Source organism: Lycorma delicatula, chromosome 11 (assembly GCF_047948215.1).
Source record: "Lycorma delicatula isolate Av1 chromosome 11, ASM4794821v1, whole genome shotgun sequence".
Classification (NCBI taxonomy): domain Eukaryota; kingdom Metazoa; phylum Arthropoda; class Insecta; order Hemiptera; family Fulgoridae; genus Lycorma; species Lycorma delicatula.
The window spans coordinates 43455065-43468223 of record NC_134465.1 but is presented as its reverse complement, the minus strand read 5'-3'; the positions used below and the strand labels follow the sequence as shown (position 1 = coordinate 43468223).

Sequence of the window (13159 nt, the reverse complement as noted above, 5' to 3'; positions counted from 1 at the left end):
TTCAATTTCTATAAACAAGCTTCTAAACACACAAGTCTGAAACTTTTCAGCATGCTGTTTAAAGTATCATTGATGATAATGACATTTATCATCAATGATATTATGATGATTAATGATTAGGCCAAGAACATTTCTGAATGGCGAATTTAAATTTATGTATAATTGATAAGAATCACAACTTTTTCCAGATAACTGGAGTAGCATGGACAACTATTGGACGAACTGCTATTCTTCATACAGATACATTCATATTTTTAAGTGGTTTTTTATCTGCTAAAAGTCTTTTTGCTGATTTAGAAAAAAGTAATAAAATATATTTAAAACAAAGTGTTATTAGTAGATTCATTCGGTTAGTATTTATATATTGTTTAATCATTGTTTTAAAGTTTATATTTACTCTTTGTATTGTATAAATTGATTTTTTAATTTAAAAAAAATATTTTTTGAAAAAGAAAAAATATCCCCTACATTCTTTGAAACAAAAAGAAAATACAGCTGAGCTTGAGCTGTTATGATTTTCTAGCTATTGGTGTTAATAATTATATGTATATTATTTTACTGAAATTAATATCATATATATATATATATATATATATATGTGTGTGTGTGTATGTGTTTGTGTTTGTTTGTGTGTGTGTGTTCAATGAAAACATTGATAAGACTTACAATAAAGAAATAATTAAACCAGCTTACAAACCTAATAACTACATAATAAAATAAACAGTTTGATTGGAATTTATAAAATTAATTGTCATTATTGTTATGGTATTTATGTAGGAAAAGAAACAGATCCTTTAAAACAAGATTTCTTTAGCATTATCAAAATTACAAAAATATAATAAATTAGGTTTATTTAATATAGCAGACCACCTAATAAACAATAAACATTATATTTATATTTTTGATATTAACTTTAATATAGAAATATTAGAAATTAATAAAAATGACATAGAATTAAATATATTCGAAAAATGTTACACATAAAAACAAAGTTTTCAGTTTCATTCACATTCAGTTTCATAAACCATCAGACAGTGTTTCAGGGAGATGGTCTTATATGAGGGTTATTTTTTTTTCAAGGTCCGATCGGTCACGAAATTAAAACAACAGTGAAAATAAAAAATTTTTTATCTGTAACAAGTACTTACATAGTTACGCTATTTCTCTACATAGTCGCCACTCTGATTTAGACATTTGTCGTAGCATGGTACCAACTTTCCAGTACCCTTTTCATAGAATGGAGCCACCTGTGTTTTCTGCCATGTTTCTACGCTGGTCTGCAGCTCGATATCTGTGCCAAAATGTTGTCCTCCTAGCCAGCGTTTCATGTGAGCAAAGAAGTGAAAATCGAATGGAGCCAAGTCCAGGCTGTATGGTGGGTGATCAAACACTTCCCAATGAAAATGCTGCAGGAGCTTCTTTGTTACAGCTGCAGTGTGCAGCCGAGCATTGTCATGGAGAAAGACAATGCCTGATGACAACATTCCTCTCTGCTTATTCTGAATTGCCCTTCGTAGTCGTTGAAGAGTCACGCAGTGATGGTTGTGCCATGTTCCATGAATTCCACCAAAGCTGTGGTTTCTTGGTACAGCTCTTTGGTAAAACCACAGAGCTGTACCTCTGTGGTAAAACACAGCTCTGTGGTAAAACCACAAAGCTGTGGTTTTAATTTCGTGACCGATCGGACCTTGAAAAAAAATAACCCTCGTAAAAACTGCAACAGATAGCAACACTCATGTAAATTAATAAGCAATTTTCATTATTTTAGTGTTTTTGTTTTTAAATTTATATTATCCAATAACAAAATTATTTCAGTCATGACAGGATGTGAGATCCTGCCAAGAACAATTAAGGTAAGATATGTTTTAACTCAATATTCTGTACTAGGTGATTAATTTAATAGAATTTAAATGTGTGTCCGCATACATACATGTGTGTGTGGTATGTTTCTGTTTTATATTAGTTTGTATAGGGCTTGTTTAAACACCAAGAAATGTGCCGTTACATTTTCAGAAAAATGCAGCAGAATAAGAGGTAGTACACCCTTTTTGTATATCCAGTTTCCATTCTGTATATCCCGAATTTAATAATTCTATGAAATTATCATGTTCATGTTCATTGTTGTTATCATCATGTTAAAAAATAGACTTCTCTCTTTACCCTCATACTACCCCCATCAATCTGCAAGTTATTTAAATTTTTTCCCTGGCATTCTAATTCTCAGGTCTTTCATAATCTTCCTCAGCGATGCTTCTTTTCTTTCTTTCACTTTTTCGGAATGCAAAATTATAAACTTTTTTCCTAAACAACTTTCATTTTACAGTATGATCAGTAAAAATATTAATATTTTAAGGTCTTTTACTCATTTTTTTAGATTTAACTTTTATGGTACTGTAAAAATCGAAAACTTTTTAATTAATCTATTATTCATTTGAAAAATGTGTGTGAAAACATAATCTTTCCTTTTTAATACTTTGTAGAATATTTTCCTGTTTCTAATTTCATCATTAGATTTTAATAATCAAATTCAGTCTTCTTGGTCCTAGAATTCATCTTTCTTTTTTCATAATATTTTCTAATCTTCTAGCTTTATGAAGAGCTAAACATTCAGATGTTATAAGCTTTTTTGGTTTTATTTTTTTAAAAATTAAGAAAATTAATAAATACTTTCACCTTCATTTATTGCATCAGAATAATTTTTTACCGTCGACTGACAGCTTTACAATAGAAATTCAAACATATAAAATGTATGAATTTATAAATATGTTTTGTAATTTATAAATGTAAATTTATATCTATGTATTTATAAATTTGGTTATCTGGTTAAGACCACAAATTCAGTTATCTTACAAAACAAATTTATAATATTATAAATAGCGTGAATCCTGTTGTTATAGTTTATAAGGATGCCTCTAGAAACGTTAATTCTGTTGGTTGTACTTTTGTTGTTGGCAACATAACATACATGTTTGGCCTTCTCAGCGTCACCAGTATTTTCATTGCAGAACTGTATGCCATTAATGAGGCCTACATATAATCGGCCCAAAATTTTGGCATGTTCTTATTTGTTCAGATTCCATGAATGTCTTACAGGCAATTAATGATGTCTACTCCAGATACCCTGTTTGTGAGATTCAGTGTGTTATTTCATAACTGAATCACTGTAATTGGGCAAGGCCCAATTCTTAGTGACTATTTAGAAGAACAATATATCGTGAACAGTGCGTACTATTCTAACATGCTTCAGCAGAAAGTAACAACATGCGCCCCAACATCACTCAGAGAACAGGAGAAATGCTCGAGAAGTTGGATTGGGAGGTGTTGCCACATCCTCCTTACAGCTCAGACCTCGTCCCATCTGATTTTCATTTGTTTAGCCTGCTCAAAGACTTTTTGCGCAGCAAGAAGTTCAACAGCAAAGTGGTCAAAAAAGCATACATAAATGGTTCAAACAGCAAGGTAAAGACTTCTATGCTGCGGTAATTATAAAGCTCACAGGACAGTGAGACAAGTGTCTAAATGTTTCTGGAGACTATGCTGAAAACTTATATAAGTTTCATTGTTATTAAATGAATTGTTTTTTCTCTACATCAATTTTTCTTGCTAATTATTGAATGTCCGTAGTATATTTTAGTTTATGAAATAATTGAGAACTTGTGAATTACTTTAATAGAACTTATTATACTGTAATAGTTGATGACTTTATGTTATCCTTATATATTTCTACATATACTGTGATATTATTGTAACAGATTTTATTATTTTATCACAATTTACCAATATCTTCAGAATTGACGTTTCAATCTTTTCAGAGAATAACACATAATAGTTGTGTTCTTCAAAACATAATATTTATGTAAACTTCTATTATAAAATGTTTTTATTTTAATAATCAGTTAGTTTAAAAGAAAAAAAAGGAATATGTATCAAAATACTTTTCTTTTTCTTGTTCCAGATTAACTCCAAATCTATTTGCTGTTATAATTTTTTCCACTTGGATTTTACCAAACGTAAATTGGGGTCCATTATGGCCTCAAGTTATCACAACTCATTCCGATCTTTGTAAAAGAAATTTTTGGAGGAATTTATTTTATATACATAATTTTTTCCCATTTGAAGAGATGGTAAGACTTTTTTTATGTATGTTATAGTATGTTATTTGCTGTCTGGTCTTCAGCAAGATATATCTTATTAAAATGTTTTTAATTCATTAAATCACCATACTTTAAGTTTTGTAGAGATTTTCTGTTATAAAATGTTTATCTGCTTCATTTTGTTTATTGAGTTACATCATTACCCCCCCCCCCCCAAAAAAAAATACAAATTCTAACCAGTAATCACTATTATAAAATGAAAAATTGTTTTAAAACATCCCTAATCATAATGTAATCTATAATTTAATCTTTTTTTCATAATTTCTTACTCTTAAGTTGCTTGGGAAAAAGTTACAATGGGATCATTGCGCAGGAACTTCCTGTGCAAAATAAAATCATTGAAATTGGCTTATTTAAAGAAGAGTGAGAAAAAAAGCTGGAATCTGATTGGCTTATTTTTAGATTAAGAATTGTTTACATATTAAAACATTTTTAAATGAACCTAACCTTCTTAGGTGGTCATTAAATTTCTTTAACTACTCTGTAATTTGTTGGTTTACTCCAAGGTGTTCGGTGCATCAAACATTTTTTTTTGCAGTGTTTCATTTATCACATATTGTTGGTCAACTATCCTGCAAAGACTGTGAAATGTGATAGGCAATTCTGATTGTACAAAACTAATTTGCTGAACGAGGAAAATGTGTAAAAATAATACTGGTAATTGAGTAGTTGAGAATACACATTAAGATCTGGGTATCTGTCAAAATTTTTAATTTTTTTTTTTAAACCGGTAAGGCTTCTTGTTATCTACCTGGAGTCAGGTAATTATTTTGCTGGAAAGGCATTATATACATCAAGAAGGATAATCAATGCAAAAAGATACTGTAAAATCCTAAAAAGATACAGTACGCTGTACAGATTTGTTGAGTACGGTTTGTTCATTAAAGTAGTGTGTTTGCTCTGCATCTTGTCTCCTCATGTTGTTAAAAATATTACAAAACTGTTAAAAAGGTTTTGATGGGATGTATTGAACCATAAAGTCCGGTTCTGGCACCATCTGATTTGAATTTTTTCGTGAAAATCTGCAGAATAATGATGATGTTCATCAAGCTGTCGCCTAATGGTTCAAAGAATAGGTAGCAGTGAAGGGATTGTCAAGCTCATTTTTGATCTCAAAATTGCTTGAATGATAGTGGAAATTATATTTAAGAATTGTATGAAAAATATCCTTTTTTTTTGTAAATTCAAGGATTTTTGGATTACAATTAGTTATCATTGAGAGTTCTAAGGTTCAAATCCTGGTAAAGGCAGTTACTTTTATTCGGCTTTGAATACTAGATCGTAGATACCAGTGTTCTTTGGTGGTTGGGTTTCAATTAACCACACATCTCAGGATTGGTCGACTTGAGACTTTAAAAGACTACACTTCATTCACATTCATACATATCATCCTCTGAAGTAATGCCTTATGGTGGTTTCGGAGGCTAAATAGAAAAAAATTCAAAAATTCAGTTACCAATGAGTCTTACTTAAAAAGTGACTCCATGTAAAAGGGAAAAATATTTACAGATCGAATTGAGAACCTCTTATTTATACTGAAATCAATTAAAATCTATTATTAAAATTTTAAATAATATTTCATGTATTACATCACCTACACTGAAGATTATTCTCTTGTTTGTTAATGTTATATGAAATTATGTTTCTATTTCAGTGCTTGACTCATACTCATCAACTAGGTATTGACATGCAGCTTTACCTTTCTTCGTTTTTACTAATATTTTTATTATGGAATTTTCAAAAATTTGGTATAATTTTAATGATTTTCATTGCATCAGTATCTACATATTTTAGATATGCAACAACTGTTACATACAACTTAAGCTCTATTGTTCATTATGGAATTTCGTAAGTTAATTTTTTATATTTATATAAAACTGTTTAAGTGATATTGTTAAAAGTTATACACAATTTGCCAATTTACAATTGTTTAAACTAAAAATATTAACTACCTACCTGTCAGTTAAATTTCATAACCAAATGGTTATAGGCAACTGTCATGACACACAAGTTACTTCCCAAAAATGGCATTGTAGTTAACTAGCATCTCATGCCTTGAATACTTAAGAATGTTAGGATATTTACCACGTCCTTCATCGAGTCAGGATACTATCATATATTAAATATTGAGTCCATCAAAATGCAGATGATATTCATCCCTACTATTATCATCATGGCTATTGAGATTTAAATTTCAACCAATGAGAGAATTAGCAAAGCCGACTTGAAGATTAGCACTAGTACAATGATCATTTTTTGTGTGTTCTTTTTTTTATAATTGAGTGCTTTATTTCATTTTTATCATGATCGACTAATTCAATTTTGCTAAAACTGTATTGCATCATTGTAACGTGAAATAAAAATCTAAATGTTTAAAAAAATTAACTGATGTGACATATCCAAAACTGTTAACATATTAAAAATGTTCTTATTGTACTGGGTGATTCAAAAAGGACTTACAAATTTAAAAGCATATAAAAATTTATTTAGATAACTTACAGATTCGGTTGGTCATTTCATAGCAAAACAAATGAAGTTTTGACTCACGTAGTTCTTTAGTACCTAATTCAGACACCATTGTTGACAAAAATTAATGCATTTACTGATACAGAACATGTTCGCTATGTGTTTCGGTTTCATGATTTTCAATCGGCAACTGCAGTAGAGAAAAATTTTCATAGAGAATATGTTAACGAGCCTTCTAGTAGGCTTACAGTGTACTCTTTGCACCAAACCTTTTTTTGAGACAAGTTGTTTCATTAAACATACAAAATCACCAGGATGAAATCCAGACCTTAATAACTTAATTGGAAAAGGAACTTAATATACGTTAAGTAGTATAGGGTGACCCATAGGAAGCTGACGATTTTAAAAATGAAATCAAAATATAGTTTACCTAAGTAAATTTAAACATACAGCAAATATGCCATCTTGTAGCATAACTTCATTTTTTAAGTAACGTATCAGAACAATTGCCCTCCACCATTTTCTATACGCTGTTTTAGTATACAACTGCAGCACCATACAAACAATGTTGTATGGTGCTGCAGTTAAAAACCTTGTTAATCTGGTTTTTTTTTTTGTATGTTGGCAAATTTCCAAATTCCCATTTGTTACTGTAGTACGGTTTCTGTAACCCACCAGGTTGGTCTAGTGGTGAACTTGTCATTGCAAATCAACTGATTTGAAAGTCTAAGGTTCAAATCTTAGTAAAGGCAGTTACTTTTATACAGATTTGAATACTAGATCATGAATACCGGTGTATGATGGTGATTGGGTTACAATTAAACACACCTCAGGAATGATCAACCTGTACAAGACTACACTTCATTTACATTCATACGTATCATCCTCTGAAGTAATACCTTGTTCCAGAGACAAAAACAGAAAAAAAGTATAGTTTCTGTACCTTTGGGCTTTAAAACTGATGTCAGCAAAGGAATGTGAACAAGTCTAAGGTATATTTCTTCTTAAAACCATCAAATGATGAAATGAAAATAAGAAATGATCTTATGAAAAAAATTTGTGCTAGTTATGTGCAAGATCAGATGAAGGGTATAATTGGCGGTGAAGGAAAAATTGATATAAATGAGAGTGTAGGTGTTAAAACTGTGCTGACCATACCTACTCTCAGTGGGTGTTTGGAGGCTGCATAGAGAAACAAATAAGTATTTTTGTTATAAAGTTCCTAAACAGATCATTTCCAGCACTTCTGCAGGTTATTGTAAACTAGATTTATGAAGGTAGTACTTTATATTCAGATTTGCACACACTTATTTAACAATAACTCTCCATATAAGGTATTTCATTATTGAAATAAACTCATGTGGTGCTATAATACTCTTGACAAAGACCCATTCAAAGAGGTTTCAGTTGTTAAAGGAGTTTTAGTCAGCAATATATATGACTGCATGAATCGCATGAAAAAAACCTCAATACTATTACATATCACATAAGTAAATAGAGAAGTTGTTAAAATAACTGCCATATTATTAACATTGTTAATATTAAAACAATTAGGGTGGGTTTATTTTTCTTAATAAGTACCAAAAAATCTTTTAACGTTGTTTTGTTTTTGAATACATTAAATAAAATCATTAAATAATTTTATTAAACAGATGCAATAATGGGAGTCATTGAGATTCTCAGCACCATATACTTCTTGAGAAGTACCCCTATACCCCTACAGCTCTCGGGAAACCTGGATCATAATATTAATAAATCATATTTGAAAACTTTCTTTTTTGTAATGTTATTTATGTATTTTTTTTTTTTGCAATTTGTTTTTTGTGATAAAATGTTTGTTAATTTATAAAATTTGCTATTAAAGTATTCATAGTGTTTATTAGCAACTTAATTTTGTGTATAATAATATATTTATTATATATGAGTTTTTCTTTTCAGAATTTCTAGGTTAATGAAGACTGCTAATTATTCATATATTCGACCAAGTCACAGAATGACTGTTTATATTATGGGAATCCTTTTGTCATATTTTCTACACATTAAAAAAAACAAGATTTTGTTATCTAAGGTAACTGATAAATTACTTCTAGTAAAAAATTTACTTTTGCTGCATGTTAGATTGTAAAAAATAATATAGAACTATAAGATGTAAAATAAAGAATATCAGGATTTTAAAGCTGTATTTGTTAACTTTTACCTACAGTAATGAATCACAAATATAAGAAAAGAGTAATGCTTACATAGTTTTTCTCCACAAGCGTTCAATGTAAGCATCTTTCATTACACTGTACACATCTAACTTTTACCAGCGTGGAGAGTTCTCCCCATATTTTAATAGAATTTCTGAAGGAATGGGAGTGACAACTACTTCAATCCTTTGCCTCATATCGGATAGATCAGTAGGTAGCTGATATTGCACAGAAACATTTAATTTTGGTGAAAAAGAATAAGGCTTTAATATGTTGTAATGTCTCTTGGATGAGGTGTGCTGTATTGATTTAAGACTATAATCAAAGTGCAAAAAGGACAGTTGTAATTGCGTTTAGGTACAAGGGTTATTTTTTTTCAAGGTCTGATCGGTCGCGAAATAAAAACCCGCGCAAAAATCGGATGAACCTTTGTGCATATGTGTTGTGCAGCATCTCTAGTATGGCCTTCAATCACGCTGCATTACTTCGTTTAGTTCTGAACATGCAGCTAGCACGTAAACATGTCTACAACAATAGCATCTCCCGCCAAGTGTGAAGTGCGTGCAGTAATTCAGTTTCTTCAGGCTGAGGGATGTAATGCAGCTGAAATCATAGACAAATAAGTAATGTGTATGGTGAAACTTCAGTGAGTGACAGCAAAGTGCGACAATGGTGCAGGAACTTTAAACGATTCCTTATTTCTCCATTCAACAAAGATGGCAACTCCTGAACAGAAAGTCTTTTATGTTTTGCAGTTTGCTAAACGTGAATCTGTTGTTACAGTTCAGTGGGCATTTCATAGAAAGTTAAGTTATAATTCGCTGAGTAACAGTAACATTTGTCAGTGGTATAATCAGTTTGAAACGACAGGTTGTCTATGTAAAGGGAAGAATACAGCATTACCAAGAGGGTTTGAAGAAAATGTGGAACATATCAGGGAGTTATTCCTGTTAAGTCCTAAAAAATTTGTTATGAAGGCACTATGAGTTATCAATTCTAGTGTTGATTGTAGAATGTTTTAACAAAACACTTACATATGCAACTATATCGTTTACAGATGTTACAGAAATTGAAATCTATACATGTTGCGCATGCTGACTTCATGCATGATTGAATTGTTGCAGTGTGAAGATGACTATTTTCTTGATCATATTTTGTTTAATTATTATTCATCATTTCATCTTAATTTAAAAGTACACCCATAATGTTTGTGTCTGAGGGTCAGAAAATCCCTATGAACATTTACAAGGGCAGTTTGTCAACTAAAACTGTTGTTCTTGCTATTTAGTTTTAGTTGTAAGTCAACAATGTACACTTCATGAACACAATCCACCTCAACCAGGAATAAGGTGGATTTATAACAAACTAGTTGACCCGGCAATGCTTCGCCGTTGCCAGATTTGAGTATATATAGATTAAATGAACACAAATGAAATTTTGATAAAACATTATAAAAACTGAAAATTATGGAACTTCGCAAAATTTAATTCATTTCCCTTTTCCCTTCTTCTTTTCTTCCCTTTCTCCCTGTTTCTTTTTTCCATTTTTCGGAAAAAAAATTTTTTTTTCACGTAACATAGATATTCTGAGTGTGAGCCAAATCAACCATAAATGCAATCTTTCCAAATATCTCAACCCCAGCGCCAACTAGCGGGTCCATTTTTTGCAGATCTATTTCTTTTCACATAAGTAACATATATTCTGAATATGAGCCAAATCGGACCATAAATACAATTTTCCGAAATATCTCGACCCCAGCGCCACCTAGCAGATCCAGACTAATCTAGAAACCTTCGCAGGCGAGCGCACAACTCACCAAAGTTTCATCGCTATAGGATGAACGGTTTAGGAAAGCATAAGAGATATAAACAGACACATTCATTTTTATATATATAGATTAAAACTCCCCCTATATTCTTTCTTGTACAGCTGCTACATTTAACAATGCATTACATATTTTGCTTATATTGATTAGTGCAAGCGTCTGTTTTGAAATATTTTTTACTGATTTATTTTATTGAAATTAATCTTTTTAAGATTCATTTGATTCTTCCTCTGTACTGTTAAAATTATATTTTAAATTCTATTAATATAAACCACATAGTACAGAATATTGAGATAAGACATAATTTATTATGATAATACTTTTGTGGGATCCTGCAGCTTCAGTCATGATTTAATTAATTTTATTAATTACACATTAAATAAAAATGTTAAAAGATTAACAAAATACTATGTTAATAAAATAAATCTTGTACATGGTGTAATTGTTTATTAATTTATTTAAAATTTTTTTTTTTTTTGTAGGTTCAGGTGTTTTTAGGTTGGATATTATTTTTAAGTTTTGGTTTGTTAACTGTTGTTGGTCCATTTTCTACTGGTTTGATTGATTACACGTACTATGCATTTGATGCAGCAATTTATTCATCATTTGCTCCTATTTTATGGTGTTCATTTGTTTCGTGGGGATTAATAACATCACATTATGGTTTTGCTGGTTAGTAACTTTTTATTTTCATCTCTAGCACATTATGATGAGATTTATTACATATTAAATCTTGCCATTTACTGCTTAAATTTATTAGAGGAAAACTAAGAATTTTTGTATAAATTAAACAGAGGAATATTGTTCGGCTGATTTTATGTTGATGCTATTTCTGTGTTTAATTACTTTGTTAATAGATTACACTGGTCCTCAAGCATTGTATTATACAGATAATTTTGCTTATTGTTATGTATTTATTGAATCCAAATATGACCTCAAAATTTGCCCTAAGGGCTTTTTGTTGTTTAATTATTTATAAAAAAATAAAAATCATTAAAACAATTTATTTTCTCTATCAAGACTAAATATTTTCAATGTTTACATTAATAATGAAACAGAATATCTGATCTGAAGATATTTATAAATGGTTCACAATGGAATAATTTAGACGATTTTCCAGTATTATGATTTTTATGTTATACAATGTTATCTATAGTAACTGCTAACTATGATTCATTTCTTCTAGGAAAAATAGATTTATTACAGCAATATGATTTAATTAATAGCCTTTATTAATTACAACATCTTAATATAGTCATTTCAATCAATATTTTTACTGTGGAATAATCCTTACCAAAGAATCATCATTTTGTCTTTCATGTGAATACCATTATGAGTGTAGTTTTTTGTTTTATTTTTACTCTTTTTGGTACAGATGTGTATTGTTTTTGTTGTGCTGTTTGTAATTTATGTAAAAGTGCCTTGTAATCATATATATCATCCTAACAATTTTTGCTATGTGTATGGTGAATTAAATTTTAAACTGCGTCGAAGAAGTTGTAGTATACCTTCAGTTAAAAGATCTATTTTGGATGAAAAATAGGAGACAGGAGGAGATAAGAAAATATCATACTCTAGGCTGTATAATTTTCTTAAAAGATCAATCTTTCTTTAGATCCCTGTCCTACATTCAATTTTGGTTTGCAGATTTGAAATTAATGAAAAAATACTATAAGATACACATTATTGATTGCATGTAATAGAAAAAAAAACTTCTCTTTTTTTAAAATTTGTTTGACAGCATCTGTTGTTAAGGTTCTAAGGCCATATAATTAGCCATGTGTCCTCATATACCTATTGCCATATGCGTGACTGAAATGTCATGGACATACCTAACCATAGACAAAAAACACAAAGTTAATTAATTATTCTTCTGGACAGATAAACTTTTCATATCTATAAAATATTTATTTATTTTTTGGGCCAATAAATTAATTCACCACAAAAGCTTACAATGAAGCTTATGCATGAGAATATAACATTGGGAATGTTTATCATATGAAAAATGCCATGTTTTATAGGGATTTGAACCTGGTATCTCTGAATGAAAGGTCAAGATGCCACTACTCCATAGAATTGTCTGCTAACTCTCATTTCAGTAACCTCTTTAAGAAAGGTAGGATAAACACCTAGGGAAATATTCTGTCATCTCCTTCCCTCTCAGGAAGTTTCTTTGTAAATACCTGAAAGCAATGAATTAATTTTTATTTTATTGAATGGATATGTTTCACTCTTTTTCCCTTGTTATTCAGCACATTTCTGTGTTGTTTTTTTTTGTACCAGTAAATATAAAAATATTAATACTATATACGGTATTTAATAATGATTGTTTATTAAAACACCAAAATATTGCCTCCTTAAAAAAAGCTATAAAATTATTAAAAAATGATAAAGTAAATGATTTTAATAATAATATAAAGATATAAAAACAGCACTAACGATTATTCAATTATATAATTACGTAAATTTTAATGTTTCCTCTTAAATTAAAAATTAACCATTATATTAGTTGAAAAAATTAATTA

General features: G+C 29.8%; 1 protein-coding gene across 1 annotated transcript in view; it reads left to right on the top strand.

The window, feature by feature from the left end:
• Nucleotides 1-13159, top strand: part of LOC142332048 (O-acyltransferase like protein-like) — a 48085-nt gene that overhangs the window by 17150 nt on the left and 17776 nt on the right. The window contains exons 5-9 of the mRNA XM_075378167.1: nt 189-349; nt 3956-4124; nt 5809-6002; nt 8559-8688; nt 11117-11306. Coding sequence (XP_075234282.1) covers nt 189-349; nt 3956-4124; nt 5809-6002; nt 8559-8688; nt 11117-11306 — 844 coding nt within the window. The remainder of the gene's footprint in view (nt 1-188; nt 350-3955; nt 4125-5808; nt 6003-8558; nt 8689-11116; nt 11307-13159) is intronic.